General features: G+C 39.8%; 1 protein-coding gene across 2 annotated transcripts; it reads right to left on the reverse strand.

Annotated features, from left to right (window-relative positions):
- Positions 1-987: 987 nt before the first annotated feature.
- On the reverse strand, positions 988-17,051 carry LOC145462446 (dimethylglycine dehydrogenase, mitochondrial-like). Of its 2 annotated transcripts, XM_081445982.1 has the most exons (15): positions 16,910-17,051; positions 15,036-15,198; positions 13,351-13,449; positions 12,759-12,948; positions 12,011-12,190; positions 10,354-10,579; positions 9,275-9,513; positions 8,405-8,616; positions 7,978-8,235; positions 6,208-6,338; positions 5,445-5,662; positions 4,511-4,668; positions 3,731-3,790; positions 2,978-3,112; positions 1,074-2,179 (listed from the first exon to the last, which is right to left on the reverse strand). In XM_081445982.1, the coding sequence occupies exons 1-15, from the start codon at positions 17,035-17,037 to the stop codon at positions 1,955-1,957; spliced, it is 2,622 nt and encodes an 873-aa protein (XP_081302108.1). In that variant the 5' UTR covers positions 17,038-17,051; the 3' UTR covers positions 1,074-1,954. The 2 variants fall into 2 exon arrangements, with proteins under 2 accessions (XP_081302115.1, XP_081302108.1); XM_081445989.1 differs by lacking the exons at positions 15,036-15,198; positions 16,910-17,051 and having other exon boundaries at positions 988-2,179; positions 12,759-12,944; positions 13,351-13,427.
- Between the last annotated feature and the right edge of the window lie 306 nt (positions 17,052-17,357).

Here is a 17,357-nt window from a genome sequence, read left to right on the forward strand (position 1 = left end):
TCCGACGAGCACCCCCGACCTTTTCACATGGGACCCCCCTCTCCGAGATTTTTCTCAACTATCAGTAAACTTGGCAAATCTCGTGTCTCGGTCAATTGACACTATATTTTTGAAAGGGTATAAAAAGGCATTATTTGTGGGGATTATGTAGTCTAGTGTTAAAGTACGATAGCTTTTGTTGAAGTTGTCATTCTTTAGGATACTTTCCAGATTCTGTGTAAAACAATCTTGGGCATAAATTTTGTCAAAAAGTCCATTTAAATTTGTACAATAAAAAACAAACAAACAAACAAACCAAAAAAAAAAAAAAATCAGAAAACAAAAAGCATGGCCTGCAAATAGGCTACTGTTCAATACTGTTGAGAGAAAAAAATCATTTATCGCTTGTTTGTCTTGTTTCATTCCCTTCTGGGATAGTTAGTGAGTTTTAAAAGACTCATTTATGAATTTAATACTGTAGATTTTTCGGCCAATTTTCCTGGGATTGCGGGGTCGATTTTCACATTCAAAAAATCTTATTCCTCATTTCAAGATCTATTTCACGAAGTTAGTTAGTTGTGTAGTCATGAAGTTCAGAGTGCACTTGTATAACGTAACGGGCGTCTGTAGTGTACAATGATTTTCAATAAAGTGTTTTGCATTATGTCAGGGTTACCCATTACAATAGTATAGCTTATACTTTTCATCTGAAGGTAAAGTAACGTGATTATGACTGGTATTAATGCTTGCAGAGAAATAGTTGCTGGGGAGGATATAAGATTTTAGAGAAGGGAGTTAGAGATACCGACCTCTAAAGGGGGTCCCCTGTAGGGGATCCGGGGGCATCCTCTCCCGGAAAATTTTTCAAATGTAGGTCCTCGAAAATGGGATTTCCGGCATTCTGAGGCCAAGTCAACGTGTTACAATGTCTCACTTTTGATCAATTTAGGGGATCGACCCCTAAAAGCCCCCCCCCCCCCCACCTCCTTCTCGTTCTCTTCCCACGTTTTCTTGGGTAAAGTTCAGCAACCTCATATAGGAAGCCTGGGGAAGGGAGGCTGTTTTTACCCATGCACATTTGTTAACACTTCGGCAATGAACTGCACTAGCCATAAAAATTATGCGAAACATGACTGTATTTATTCGGATTTTTTTTTTGTCTCGGTAAAACAAGAAATACTCGTGGTATACGTTTGACGCAGAATATTCACTCTCCTCTATTTTAGAGTCACCAGTATGTCAGCATAATTTTAAAAAGATCAACGCCACGAAAATAAATTTGCGATATGTACCAAACTACCTCGAAATAATAGTCTGCTAGGGTGTTAAAACAACGAAGTGGTAGTAGAGATGTATTGAGGACTTCATTTTCTTGTCCTCTCGAAGTACGGACGATAAATTGGTATATTAACTACAGTGAAGTTTCTCGTTTAAGATCATTTGCCAACAGATTTTCCTTTTTTCTACTATTGTTTTCTTATTTCCTCCCTTACTGTTCGTTTAAAATGCTACTGACCTATTTGTCTAGCGCTCTCGTTTACCTACCCACCCCCCGTCAATTTCAATGCTGTTCAGGCTTAAGATGCAGGGTAAATTTGAAGCGCTCTGGAAGAAGCCGGGAAAGGGGATGTGACTGTTTCCTTTTTCCCGATTTTTTTTTTTCTCTTCTGTTATAAACATGCAAAATATCCGTCAGCCTCAACTGGTTTTGTACCACATCGAGTCTGTACTTTTCAACAAATGACGTTCTCGTCAAGTACCCTTCACATGTTAGCTACTTAATTTTACAACACGAAGTTATCTACTCGGTTTGTGATTAAAAACCCTTCCACCACAACTGCGAGACCTCGCGCGCGGAATCTCGCGATTTTCGTTCTCGCTCCAGGACATATTTTGAGAATGCGGTTTACCCACCAGTGAAAATTCCGCATTTTTTAAATCTATCATTCATACACGTAAGTCATTATTCAGAGTTTTAAATCGCCGTTTTCTCTTTCTTCGCGGCTTTCAGTTCTCTTCTCGTTCGCACTGGTTCTGTGTCAAACAGTGGCTCTTTGACTACAATGGCAGGGCACTTGCTACCCAACAGCTCCACCTCCACCCGCGATCCTATCTCACTCAGTTCCAGTGGTAAATAAGCCAGTGAGATGCTTTTGTTGAGTCTGTAGCTGTATGTCCCTGACGTTGTGTTCCCAACAACCTACAACCGAAGTGTGGTGAGTAGTTTCAGTGGAATCGAACAACAGCAAGAAGCTTAGTTTCAGATACAGAAGAACTCAGTTGTGAAACAACTTACCCTTAGTGCTAAGACAAGCAACTTCATTAACCGAGTTCAAGACTCAACTAGGTCGCCACAGTTGTAAGTAATTTTATTCTACACGGCTTCCATGAAAAGCAGTTTTGAAATTTTTTTTTTTTTGAATTTTTTGTTTTTGAAATTTCTGTTCTTTGATTGTAGTTAGGAAGCTAAGTAGCTGGTTGATTATCATAAACACACTGATGAAAATACCAGGTACAAATAAAGTTATCGTATCGTATGTTTACAGTCAGAAACATAGTTAAGTCCCCCTCTACCCTCCCGCGACCATTATATTTTTGAGGGTGGGAAATTGGGCATTTAATCTGATCAAGGTGGTTTCCTTTTTTTTGGCTTTTTAGATTTGCTTAACATGTCGTTTGCGAGACTTGCTTCGCACGATTTGTTTTGTTTTTGTTTTTTCTTTAATTGCTTTATCTTGTGCATGACTTACTATTTTTTGATCAGTTATTGTCCAATCCCCCTCCAAGAAATAAGATAATGGTCCAAACTTAATACAAACTGACCAAAGTGAAATTCAAGCTGGTAAAACCGGTTTCTTAGCCATTAATCAAGTGAAAATCGCGTATTGCTTTTGAGAACGTTACAAAAGCAAGTTTGCCCACTCGTTAACAAAGAACAGCATCGTACAAACTTCAAAGAATATCGTTGTTGTGTGACAAACGAAGGAAATTCAACTACCTTTCCTCCAAACCAAATGGTTTCATTGCCTTCAGGATCCACATCAGTTGTCTCCACTGCCAGCATGCAGAGCTTTTTCTTGATTCCATTCTCCTTGTGTTTAAGTAAGCTTTCTCGTCCAATAAAGTCCACACCCTACGAAGAAAATTGAAAATATACGGCCGCTTTTAGAGGCTAAGTCACGCTTGTGTCACGACAGGTTTAGGTGTTGTCACGCTATGGGGTCAGTCACTAATTTTATAACGTGTACCTGCATTTTGGCGAATCTTGAGGAAGATCTTTAAAGAGCTTTAAACTTGCAAAATGACGATTACGATAAGACCATATTCGTATTCTCGGTATTAGACTGGACCTAGCTTGCAACTGAGGCTAATGCGGGCTTTTCAAATGCAAATTACAGAAGTCTCTTTTTAATGATATTCCCCGTCTTGAACCTCGATTACAAGCTAGTTCCAGTGCAATACCGAGAATACAAAAATGGTCTATTCATCTGCTACACAAGTTTCACGGCTGGTTAAAAAATCACTTTTGAAATAAACTTTCACCGTGAAACGTTTAAATCAAAAGGACGAGTGGATTTAAGTCTCAGTTATGTTATAAAATACTCTAGCCTGGAAATAATGAAACAATATTGGGCTTAAAATTGAGGTATGGGTGTTATAGTGGTACAGTCCAAATTTGTAAATTTTTTGCGTCCCAACAGAAGACAAGCTAACGGGCTGAAAGTTTGTAACACAGTGTTCATGGCCTTACCTTGTCAAATTTGATAAAGTAGTCTAAGCCAGCTTCCAGGGGGGTGGTGTCCATATTCATCTGTTGGAATTAACAAATTGACGTCAGTTTTTCTTGCGTCTGTCCTGTTATTGATCATGAATTTCGTCATAACATTGAAAAAGTAGCTGTGGATCCGAAGACTACTTTGACAATGTTATGACGAAATTCATAGTCAATAACAGGACAGAGCCATGAAAGACTGACGTCAATTTGTTTTTTACGATAGGAAATTGTTAAATTGTCCCGCTTTCGCTAGTTGGCGCATCGCATAAATTCTAAATTCATGTGTCTGTCCACTTATTGACAATGAAAATTAGCCAATGAGCGCGCGAGAATTTCTAGTTATCGTAAAAAGTGAGATGTTATAATTGAGTCAAAACCTGTGCAAAAAGTTGAAAGAAAATATTGTCCGTATTACTCGGCCTTTACAGAGGTGTCCGTCTTAAAGAGAACATATGGAGTCTGGTTTTTGCAGCGAGGACCAAGTGAGCTGTCAGTAAAATACAGGTGTCCGCGACCAGAGGTTCGACTGTATGCAATACACCTGTAACTAGTGATCAGAGATCAGACTGCAGAAAACCCATCAAACAGCTGAGAATTCAAAAGATGTAGATGTAGATTGCAAAACTGTAACTACTGTCTGCTTATTTCTTTGCAAACGCCTTAAAAAATCGCAAGAAATACATTTGATACATGTAGGTCCAAAAACACGATTCAAAAACAGAGCCTTCTATCGTCCCCTTAAGTCTTTCACTATACCTCTAGTCCCCAGGCCCTAAATCCCTTCTCAATCCTTAAGGCCGTCATGGCATAAGTACCAAAGTCTCCAATACCAAACTCCTCCCCAGCGCTCAACAGAGCCTCGTACAACGCGGCCGTGTGTTCGTTCTTGTGGTATAACTCCCATCCAAGCTCACCTACACAACAACAAAACAAACATCTTATACACAATTCTTTAGTTAGATGTTACGTACGCAAAAATGAAAGTGTCCCCGTGTATAACACTACTGTACCCTAATAGGAATAATTACTCATATCTGCTTGGGGTTCGTGAACAATTCTAGACCTTTGCCATACTTTTTCAAAGACGTTGTTTTACTTTTCCAGACACAATAACACCCCTGGAACCATGATGCATAGAGAGCGCACAACAACCATAATTCATTGAAGCTACACGAAAGTAACATGAAAAGAGTACAACACGAAATTCGGTAAAGATATAACTTAGCAAATAAATCCAGACTTTTTTCCCCTTTTTTTCAGGTAAAGTCTGCATACAAGCCAAGTAGCCCATCAGGACGGCGCTTATCTCCAGTTTCAGTAGCATGAATCGACTAGGAGTATTTCTACTCCCGCCGGGATGGGATGCTAGTCCACTGCAGGGTTACCCCCAGCATTAAGTTCGCTGGTACTCATTTATACACCTGGGTGGGGAGAGGCACTGTGAGAGAAAATTGTCTTGCCCAAGAACACAACACAATGTCCCCGGCCAGGGTTCGAACTAGGACCGCTCGATCCGCAGACGAGCGAATCATGAGGCCACCTCATCTTTTTTCAGACTTTATCTTACTTTTCCACACTTTTACCAGGTCTGGAAACCTCAAAAGACAGCAGATTGTCATTCTTTTGCAAAAATGATTCCAGACTCCATCCATTCTAGCTCTTAAAACAATAGATGCCATATTGAACTCACCAGTATAAGAAATTCTCATAGCACGGACAGGAACACCAGCCAGTTCAATGTCTTTGAACGTCAGAAACTTAAACCCACTGTGACTGAGGTCTGTTGATGTGAGCTTGGACAACACACTGCGGGAGTGTGGTCCAGCAATACCCAGGCATGAAATATCATCAGTGACATTTTCAATGGTGACGTCATAATTTCCTTTCCTGGCATAGTCTAGTAACCATCTGTAGGGATCAAAGGTTTTTCTTAGTTCTTACTGAATAATTTGATGCTACATTGCTTGCCAAAAAATTCGGACGTTAAAATTTCGGACGCTTTATTCTTGTTTTTAAAGCGGGAGCTTAATTTCGAACGTTTAATTTTCGGATACTTTTTATCTCATTTCGGACAAATTTCGGACAACAATTTCGGACACTTCGCTGAAACACAGCAGAAGTAAATTTACAGCTACAAAACACGAATCACACTGAAACAACATCTGCTAAGATGACAGTGTTACTGCAGCCTCAAGGTTTTACAGATACACCGACGAGAAAATAACACAAATTCTATCAAACTGTTTCGTATTTCAAGTCGTGTCTCAACTAGAGTTTGCTTCATAAAGCCCGGCATAAAGGAAACTGAGCGCTTTGGAGCTACTTCAAAGTTTTATACTTTCCTGTAAATATTTCGGACGCTTAAAATTTCGGACGCCTACAAGTTTCGGACGGTTTTATTTTGGGCCAAAATTAGCATAGGTTTTCTGACTACAACAAGGAACTGTACTGACCTGAGATCATGGAATTCTGAAGAACTTCCTGTCAGCAAAAAGTAATGTTCAGGTGTGATGGTGGAGACAGTGAGCTCAGCATACACCCTGCCTCGTGGACTCAACATGTGACTGATGTTTGTACAGCCCACCTAGAGTAACAATGAAACGGTTTAAAGAAGTCGTTTGTAATCCGTGTTAATCTTCTCCATCCTTAACTATCCTTGTTCCTTTACGGTTTATTATTATCTTTTTGGTGTTTTGCTATCTTAGTTGACTATTATTTTCAGGTTTCCTTCAATTTGAAGGTAATTTTGTATGTAGCCAAAATACCTCAAAGTACCATGACTAAGCTCCTATAAAACCTGTACTAGAGCTTCATTTGTTGAAGTCAAAGCTATTGCAGTGACACCATTCTAGTTCATCTTTCGCTTTGATGAAGAGCAGCAATTAAAGGTACACAGACTTACAAATTATAGTAATTACAAACAATGTTATCAGAAACTCTATAGAAAACCAATGGTTGGTTTGGAAGAACTACTAATTATAAAAGCTTTTCTTGAACCAAACACTTAAGGTCAAGATGCTAGGGGTCTTCATGCTGCAGGGACGTGAACCAGTGACATGTTGCAGCGACAGTTTTCCTTGTGCGACATGCCGGTTTTTGCGAAAACGTTCTTGTTCGGGGACAACATTGTCCCCACAACTTGTTACATGAAGTTCAGCTGGTTTGAACTCGTACGTTATGAAGCGGGCACAAAATGACCTTAATTTTCCATGTCGCATCATGTGCTTAGTTTTTGCAAACTGTCCACGCTATAGCACATTTTTATGCCTCAATCCGCTTCTTGTGCACCAACTTGCGTACTTTTCCCGCAACATGCTTCCTATGCAATTAACACATGAAGGGGCCTATCCCCGCTTCACGTGCCCGCAACAGGTCCTCTAGTGTATCTTACCCTAAAGTGACATACAGCTATACGAACGAAATTGATAAACATTTCAGCCTGGTTTTCACTAGCGACGCAAACACAAGCGCAAACACAACAATTCTTATTTCACCGTGAAAACGGCCTTGACGCAGGCATAAGCACAGGCGCAAGCACAAGCGCAAGGATCAAAATTCTTCCTTTCTCTTGTGCTTGCGCTGATGCTTGCGTTTGCGCTGCAACAAATGAAAACGAAATACCGCTCAGGCATGACGCAAGCACAAGGATATTTACCACATGTGGTTATGCTTGGCCAATGAAAACGCTGGATACAGATTACCTCGCGTCTAAACAGTTCGGAATGTTCGGACGATTTTTCTTGTGCTTGTGTTTGCGTCGAAATTCGTTTTAACTTGGGTCATCCCTATTGCTCGGGCTTGTGCCTGCGCTCGTGCTTGCGTCGCTAGAGAAAACCAGGCTTTAGAGTTAATCTTGTCATCATTAACATAAAATTTCCACTGGCCAAAACAACTAGACAACAGAACTAATAAACAGAAAAACAAATTCAGAACAGTTTTATCTTATGCAAGTGCCAGAGCAAAGTTGACCGCTTAATTTATGAGATGCTTTTTATGTAAGACCTACTGTAAAACCAACTTTGAACAAGCAGCCTGACCCCATCCGCGCAAAGGTATCTTTATAGCACGAAGCATTTTACATTATGTATTTTATAATTATCATTTGTAGTTTTTAAGACATTTCTGTTGTCTTATATAGCCTTTTGTATTTTAGAGCTTTCTCACTTACGTTTCGTAACGTTTTGTGTACAGTTACTGTGTCTTATAAAAATTTAATTTATTACCTTTGGTAAAACATTAGCAACCATGACATCCAAAAATCTCGACGCATCTTTACCCTTCACCTCAAACTTCCCAAATGGCGTCAGATCAATAACACCAACTTTGTTCAATACCAAGTCATATTCTCGCCCAACTGGCTCAAACCAGTTTGTCCTGTGAAAACTTGGCTTGTAACCTCCATCGTCACCTGGAAGCGCAAACCAGTTTGGCTGCTCCCAGCCAACATGAAATCCCATTTCTGCACCTCGCTCCACAAGACGCTAGTTAAAAACAAGAAAGCAATAAGAGTCAACGTTCTTCAGAAACACATTGAATGCATCTGAACTTCAGAGTTTGCACGTTACTGATTACAAAAAGGGGCAGTAAACAGATGGCCAGTAAAATGATTTAATATACGTGTACTTTTAAGTATGTAGGTGTAATACTAACCTCGTAAATAGCATTCTTTCTTACTGGACGTCCAGCTGGTCGTTCAAGTTTGGGGTGACCAGTTTGGTTATTATAGCCATAGGACTCTCTTGTCTTAGCCATCACATAGTCCTTTGTTGTCCAGTTGCCATAACGACCCTGATCAAGCTCATTCAGATCGTAAGGTGGCTCCCCCTCCATCATCCAATCGGCAATATACTTGCCGATACCACCTGAAAAATAATCATATTTATATCATGTATCATCCTCCATTTACCGGTACTCCTTGGCATACCTGAACAAAATGTCCTCAGCAATATTTTTCAATTACGTATTACAAGTCATAATTTCTAAGACAATGTGTCTGTTTCTCCTATATACACTTTCAGTCCCACAATTGAAAACTTTCACATAAATGATAACAGATCAATGCAATGTACAGTGAGGGGAGAGGGAAATCAGATGGTATAATTCAAGTGGTAGAGAGGTGCAAAGGTGTTCTTTTCGGGTTAAACTTTGCAATCTGAGGCCTTTTTGTGGGCCTAATACAATAGTCACTTGCAGTGAAAGAAGATAACTCTCGTGGACCACACTCTTATGTGCAAATAACTGTCTTACAGTACTTTATTGTCCCATTTACAAATAAAACATTAACTGCAAATACATGTACATGTACATGCAACTTACAGGCCGTAGCGGTCTTTCTGCTTTATGCAAGAAAAAAGGGTCTTTCTTTTAGGTTACATCGATGTTCCTCAATCTCAGGTTTTACACTGTACCAGAGCACCTGCCCACACCCACCCCCCTTTCCCCTTTACCCCCCTTCCCTGCCTTGTTAGCGCGTACAGTGTAGTACATCCTTAATTTTTCAATCGCATTTGATTGGCGTACCTCCATGTATAATACCATAGCCAGTTCCAATAGCTAGCCACATGTTGGGAACATCAAAAGCAGGGCCTATCATCGGCAGCACATCAGGACTGTATGTTATAGGACCTGCCACAACACTTGCAATGTTTGCATCTGCCAACACAGGTATACGCTCCATCGCTGCGGCTGTATTGTCACTGATTCTGTCCAGATCACTTTCAAACAGTTCCTTTCCAAAGCCTGGCGTCACACCATCCCACCTTCAGACATATCATTCATATACAGTGTATTCAAATCTTAGAACTCTGTAGCTGTAATTAGGTTAGAGTGAAATTAAACCTTTATATTATACTCAACATGTGATATCACTGAAGGAGCATATAACATGTGACTGAGGGTGGGGCAGTGGACTCCTTTTTAGATCACGTAACTCTGGATCAAGCGGTCTGGCTTTGAGTCCCGGACAGGGACATTGTGTTGTGTTATTTGGCACAACAATTTACTCTCACAGTGCCTCGTTCCACCCAGGTGTAATGGGTACTGGAAAATTTAATGCTGGGAGGTAACCCTGCAATGTTAGATGAGCATCCCAATCAGGGGCGAGTAGAAATGCTCCTAGTCACTTCATGCTACAGGAACCGAAGATTAGCAGTGGCCAGATGGGCCACGTGGCAGACTTTACCTATTTACAAAGTCTGTGCCAAGCAGCATACTGTACAACTATTGATGACATCAATTATAGAAAAAAAAACAGCCAGTAAGTTGATACATGTAGAAACACTGAACTAGCCCAAGATGTTGATACAACGATGGTGTGAAAGATTAAGAGTCGATAATTTATATTTTCATCGATACTCAGTTCGTGATTTTCCATTTTGCAGAAACCTTTTCCTTGTGTATCATAGATTGAAACTCTTAAGAAGTTTGGGAGAACTTGAAAGGCCTAGGAAACACTGGCCTGTGACTAAGTGCTTCTGCAGCATTTCTCTTCTCCCAACTTCCACTTGTGTTCTATAACTCGACAGAAACACAGAAAAGTTTTCCATTTCTCCTAATGCCTCAATATAACAAGATTTTAATTAGCAATATCAACAATGTACCATTCTTCTTGTAACTTCATCTTGTCAGGATGTTCGTAAGGTCCAAACAGCAACCCCTGCCTCTCCTGACGGCAATAGTAAGAGCCTTCAAGATCTCTTATCACAGGTATTTCATGCTTGAGAGCTGCGACTTCAGGAATGGTGGATGTCACAACATACTGATGGTGAATGGCTACGAGAGGAAGATACATTCCTGCCATCAGGCCGACTTCACGGCCCCAGAAACCTACAAACAATATAGGGAACAGTTGTATTGTTAAAAAAATATGCCATACAGTAAACATGTATCTAATGCATAAATAACACATATGGCTACAGTATACACATGTGAAAGTCTTACCAACAGTAACTTACCATTATTATAATGAAGTGTGGTTTTCAGAAAATACCCAATATACCCACCCCTCCCCACTTCACCCCCTCCCAACTCACACCCAGAGAATCCTGGGAAATTTTTAAACAGTATTATCGATGAAAAAGGTATGACAAAAGAAAACTGAGTAGCAGGGGGCAGGGGTTTAACTAAAAACCTACTGTGGGGGGGGGGGGGGTATGGATTGTTCTCTGGAACACACAAAACCCACTGATGATAATATAATTGCTGATATTTTTTTTTTCAGTCAGATTATCCCATTTCCTCAAACAAATACAATCCTACCAGATAATGAAGAAGTTAGTAACACTGACTTTTGACATGAGTCAAGATTTCAAGTAGAAACAAAATATTAAACACAAGCTATGCAAGTATATGCTAAAAAATTACCGTATTTATTCACTTATAAGACGCACTCGGTTATAAGATGCACCCTGAACTTCTGAAGACAATGTGACAAGTAAGCAAAATGAAAATTTCACCTAATTACCCTGTTATAAGGCGCAACCGGAATTACGGGAAATTTTGTTGACCACGTTCGCTGTACTTACAACAATTTGCTTCCAAAAGTTACTAATTACGGTGCTTTCATTCTTAACAACATAAGCGAAAAAGTAAAGAGATGGTGTTGCGTTGGATCGATTGAGCATGGAGAGAGATCCCAGTTGATTTGATAACGAGATCGTTCAAGTCCTGTGGTATCAACAATGCTCTCAATGGAACTGAAGATGATGCGGTTTGGGATGAAGAGGAAGAAGAAGCAGAAGACGCAGAAGAGCTGATTGACAACGAGTTTGAGACAGACAGCGAAGCCAAAGACAGCGCGTAGCTGAGCTCAGCCGAGCTTTCAAACAAACGGTTCTTTTCAGAGCCACCCCGGTTCTTTTCAGAACCAAAAAATCAGATAAAGTCAATGATCAACATTGCTTGTCTTTTGTCTATTCATTTACTGGTATTTATTTACACACTCATTTCAGTTTATTAGGGAAATTTGGAGAAGTTATATTTTTTTGCGAGAAAATACTGGGTTATAAGATGCACCCAGAGTTTTGAGCAGATTTTGGTTGAACAAGCCTATTTTCTCATAAAAAAATGGTGCACCTTATAAGTGGAGAAATATGGTAATTCAAAATGGTTTATAATCAAGCTACTGATTATAAGGTAATATCAGTAAAGAAATACATTGTATTGAGGTTGGATAACAGATACATGTACATAATAATTCATTTTCACAGCTCTGCAAAAAAATAATATTGCGACATACAAACCAGAGGTACAGTGTACCTGCAGCATTGATGACTTCTTTTGCCTTGATGGTGCCATGTTCCGTGTGCACATCCCAGCAACCATCTGTTCTGTGGTTAAGTCCAGTGACAGGAGCTGGCATGTAGAGATCAGCTCCGTATTTCCTGGCACCAATGGCCAGTGCTTGAGTCAGTGAGTAAGGGTCAATATGGCCATCGTCTGTCAATAAACAAACCAATTTTAAACTGTTACCGGTATTTGTGAAAGAAAACTTTACTACATTTTCACACTCATTTTGAAAAAATAATAATAATTTATGAGGTAAACTGTATGATCTGAAATCATCCACTAGTAAAGGCTGTTAGAATAATTTATGGTATTCCAAGAAGTCCCTCAGTTCAATGAACTGCTCCTGATGGTCTCTACAATGTAGTTACTCTATGGTAGACTCTTTTTGTCAACCCTGTGTAAAATACATAAATATAATGTACAGAGCAACAACTTGTAACTGAATTCCATGACTTTGGAACCATATAAGTTGAGTGTAATTTCTATAGAGTTACACAGGTCAGGACTTCATGAAATTTCACACCAGCCTAACACTTACATTTCAGTTTTGTGTAAGTCCTGCACTTACAAATTTTATTTTAATTTCAATTTTATTTTACGATAAGGTCAGGCTGCAACAGTTGCCTTTGCATTGTGACTGCTGCATCAGAAGTTATCAAAATTATTCACGATGCAGCCATAAAACTTGATCGTGTATAACACATGCCATAAAACTGACCAGGGTTGAAGAGGCCACCCAGGACATCGTCCATTTTAAGAAGAGGATGAATCTTTGCAATTTCCTCAGGAGTAACAAGCCACTGTGGTGCTTTGTGCCACCCTTGCCGTTGCATCTGATATTTAGCTTCATCCATGCGGTCAGGTGTTGTACATAACCTCAGACTCCCTGGCTTGTGGAAACTAACTTCCTAAGAACACATTTAAGACTTGAGTAAATTAAGGTGGATGACATCTTTAATAAGTTTCAAAAGATCTTCAATTTTATTATAATACAGTAGTAAGAAGTTCTCAAACATTTCAACAAATTGAAGAACGATTTAAATGGTAAATTACAATTTTGTTGCCTCAAAGACTGCTCAAGCACATTATGGCTTCATATACATGTACACTGTAGCTGACAATGATTTTCTTTCATAATTGAACTTCTTCCCAGTAAAGGTATCTGGCCTAAATCTTGATTGCCAGCCGATGGCAGGTAACGAGAGCTTTTCTAAACCACTTACCGCTTGATATGGAGTGCACTGTAGTCATGGTGCCATATGAAGGCTGTATCACTCATTTTACATGAAGCTATTTGTAATTCTACTTACTTGCCCAGTTTCCTCTTCCAGTTTTGAGTACAGCTGAATGCTATAATAATGGATGTGTTTCACATTTATCCCTGGATGGAAATATGTTGTCAGTCCAGCCTGGAAAAAAAAAAATGGTCAGAATGGGGTTGTACCTGAAAGTAATAATTCTTGCATGTACGTACTGTATCTATGAACTCACAAAACCAGATCACATGCAAGATAAATTTAATGTGACACCAAACTTTTAGGCAGAGTGACAGCTTTAGTTGATATTTTCATGCATTAAGTGATCATCACGCTCCGTCCTGTGGAGAATCTAGATTGTGCACTTTAAATTTCACTCCAAGGTCTGCTGTTAATGATCTTACTTCTGATTAGCTGCATGGAACTTATTTTTGTGGTGGCATTCTATTTTTATTTGCAATGCAATGTTTCCTAGCAACACCTTGCAGGTAGCAATTAAGTGGAGAGAGGTACAACTTGAGAATTACATGTAGCATGTCTCACCAACATTCAAACCTTGGTCTATTCTACATGTCCAGAGTAATTAATGCACTTGTAAACCAAATAGGACCTAAATACATTGACATCCCCCAATTTTCAAGGCAGGAACATCAGGCTCCATCATCGGGGGTGTGCCCAGGAAGTCTGAGTATCCCATATCCTGTTAATTTGAATTCTGGTTTAAATATCTTGCATCCCTTAAATTGATATCTTACTTGATATCCCCCAAAAATGTTGTTATCCCATCAATGTTTCCCCCAATATTCCATATCCGGTTAATTTTTTACCTATGAAAATATCCCGTTTCCCGAACAGGGCTTGAAATTAACTTTTTTATTCGGGAGCAAGCTGGCAACTAACGGAAAAATTTTGGTTGCCAGATCGTAAATTTTGGTCGCCAACTTATTTTATAAATACCGGTAACTTACACAAGAACACGATTTAATACGTTACTTTGCATGCAACAAAAGTCACAAGTGAAGAGGGAAAACAATTAGAAACAACATGAGTAACACTTAGTTATAAAGCTACCGTTGTTCTCAGGTGATATGTCTCTGGTCTGAAGGTGATGGTTGTCTCCATAGTCATTTTATTTTTAAATGAAGTGAAGCATAAAACGTTTTAAGTCTGTGGTTTTCATTGTGAGACAAACATGGGTCCTTGCATATTTTCCCTTTGCTACTTCTTCAAAATGCCGTTCTTTATTTTTGACTTGCTTTCCTTGAAAGATTCAAAGTTTGGATTAACCTTTTGGCTGAATCTTCATTCCCTGCACGTAAAAAACTCACATAATTCCTTCAACTGATTGGTATCTGCCGCCATTTTCGCAGCAAATGAAAAGCACATGGTGTTCAAGTGCACTTGCGATCCCAGTTTCGGAAGAAGCCGCTGAAACAATATGGCACGCCGTGCACGAAGTATTGACGTGTCGAAACACATTCAATTTTTTTGATTATCTTGTAATATTCAGACATTATTTTACTGGGAACGGAAAGGTGGGTTGTATACTAGCTACCATATCCAATTGATTTCCTAATATAAAGATCTAATCTAAAAATGCAAGTCGCCAGTGCTCAATTTTTGGTTGCATTGGCGACCAGGGAGTCACAATTTCGAGCCCTGTCAAAAGTCCCTTATTAGGTTTCTGGTTCTCAATATAGATAATGAGTTAATAACAGGGGGATATATTAATTACTTACTGCATGCCATGTTGATCCAGCCGTTAATTCAGATTTTTCAAGGAGGACAACATCCTTCATACCCTGTTTGGCCAGATGATATGCAATACTGGTGCCCAGGACCCCACCACCAATAATGACAACTTCTGCGTCTTCTTTTAGATGTTTGTTGAGTTTAGGGGTGCTGAGGAATAGGCAATCAAAGGAAAGATCAAGCTTTCATGTACATTTACATGCTTGTTGACTGAGTGTAATTATCCTTTTTCCATATACAGAGAAACCCTGCCTTACGGACACCCCATTAATACAGCCACCTTGTTATTATGAGAAAAATAGCACAGCTTGTGCAGGTGTTGAGTAAATAAAATGATCACCCTATTGACGGCATGTTTGCTTTTTGCAATCCTTGTGCGCGCGCTGAATTGCATCAGCAAAAGCGCACTCGAAAACTGTGTTCAGCCACCTTAATTAATGAATAAGGTGACTCTGGGTTTTGTTTCCTTTTACCTGATTGGTACCCTGGACCCAGAGGTTTTTCTTGAGTTTTCTCCGCATGAGAGAGCTGCAAGAGAGCCGTAAAGTGGTGAAAACACGAGTCGCGAAGCGGCAAGAAAGAAAAACCTCTGGTTACTTTGGACTTGAATCTCACTTTCATGCAGATGCCAGGGTCAGGATCTGGCCCTCAGGCTCGGATTGGTTGATATTTTTACAAACACACAAATCAATATGATTGGTTCGTTTGATTGGTAATACCGAGGGGACAATGGGGACATCTGTCACGGCACTGCACTTCTTGAGGTAAATTTTGCCTCTCTAGCAGGGAAGGAATTTGTTTGCAAAATACTTCAGTTCTCAGTTTATACACGTTTAAGATTCGCCTGTGTTCGACATGGATTATGTTTCTGACAGTGTCTTCGAAGAAATTTTGACTTCGGTACTCAAGGAGCATTTTCCAGAGATTGAAAGTCTCACCAAACATCAAAAGAAAGCCTTGCTCACAGTCATAAATCGCAGGGATGTGTTGTTCACCATACTGCCAACCAGACATGGAAAATCAATTATAATTATTTCAGTTGCTCCCTGATGTCTGCAAATACCTGTACCTGTCAGGTTATTCATACCCTCATCATGCCACAATTTTGGTTGTGTGTCCTCTAAGTCTCTCGTTCGCGATCGTTGCAGATGAAAACATTAATTCTTGCAAACACACGCATTGACCCCTGCCAAGTAGGTCAAGTGATACCCCTCTCCACCCCCCAAGTGGAAACCATTAGCGGTTGATAAGCACATGATTGCGAAGTTGCCATTGGTCCCTTTTGTAATTATCAATTTGACACGTTTGACAGCTGGCGTCTGCATGAAAGTGAGATTCAAGTCCAAGGCAACCTGAGGTTTTTCTTTCTCGCCGCTTCACGACTCGTGTTCGCCGCTTCGCGAAAGGAAGAAAAATCAAGAAAAACCTCTGGGACCAGGGGACCTGATTGGACAGTAAAAAATTACTTGAGCAAAAGGTCATGTATGTTATGTCTTCTCCGATGCGTTATGTATGGCCGATGTTCATATTTTGTGTTACCGTTAACACACGGACAAATATTGTTTAGTCAGGCAAATTTGAAAACAATCAAGTGCGAACGAAAATAATCACAACACAACTTCAACAAAACGTTCTAAATTACATTGAGATGCTCAACTTGTAATCACTACAACAAAGATTTTGAGAAAAACACTGAAACAAACAATCAGTTAAAACGATCAAGCAAAATCCCGAAAATTTTCATTAGTCGATAAAGAAACGAAGTTTCGTGATCAGTGATCAAAGATTCCTGTAGAAGCATATGCTACGGTCGAATTTCTTCTACTACTACGATTTGAGGTCCTAATAAAACCAAACCCACCTTGAACTTGAGCTGTTGTGACGCCACGATGTGCATGAAAGAAAGGCATATCGTTTAAGGCACGTTTCGGCGCCATACCCTCGAGAAATTCCACGTAGCAGACTTCCAACTCGAAGCACAGACGCCATGTTTACATCGTCTTGATAACTACAGCAAGTTTCAGGCAGGGTTCTGTTTGTATATAATTGATTGCTGTCATTCAATAAATGGACCAATCATAAGCCAGTATAAAGGCATTGACCAATGAAAACGTTGCATGTATTGAAGAAACAGACAATGCTTTTGGCAACAGTGGTACGGCTTTGTGCTTGGCGCGAAACTTGTAAAACGCGATTTACGGGACAACGGGAAACAGGAGTTTGAGCAGGAAAAACACGAACAGCTGACCTGTAACCCCGCGCTGTTGTGTGTGAGAGGTGAACCGGTAAAACCGTAAACTTGTTGATTC

This window comes from Orbicella franksi, chromosome 1, assembly GCF_964199315.1.
Source record: "Orbicella franksi chromosome 1, jaOrbFran1.1, whole genome shotgun sequence".
NCBI classification, from domain to species: Eukaryota; Metazoa; Cnidaria; class Anthozoa; order Scleractinia; family Merulinidae; genus Orbicella; species Orbicella franksi.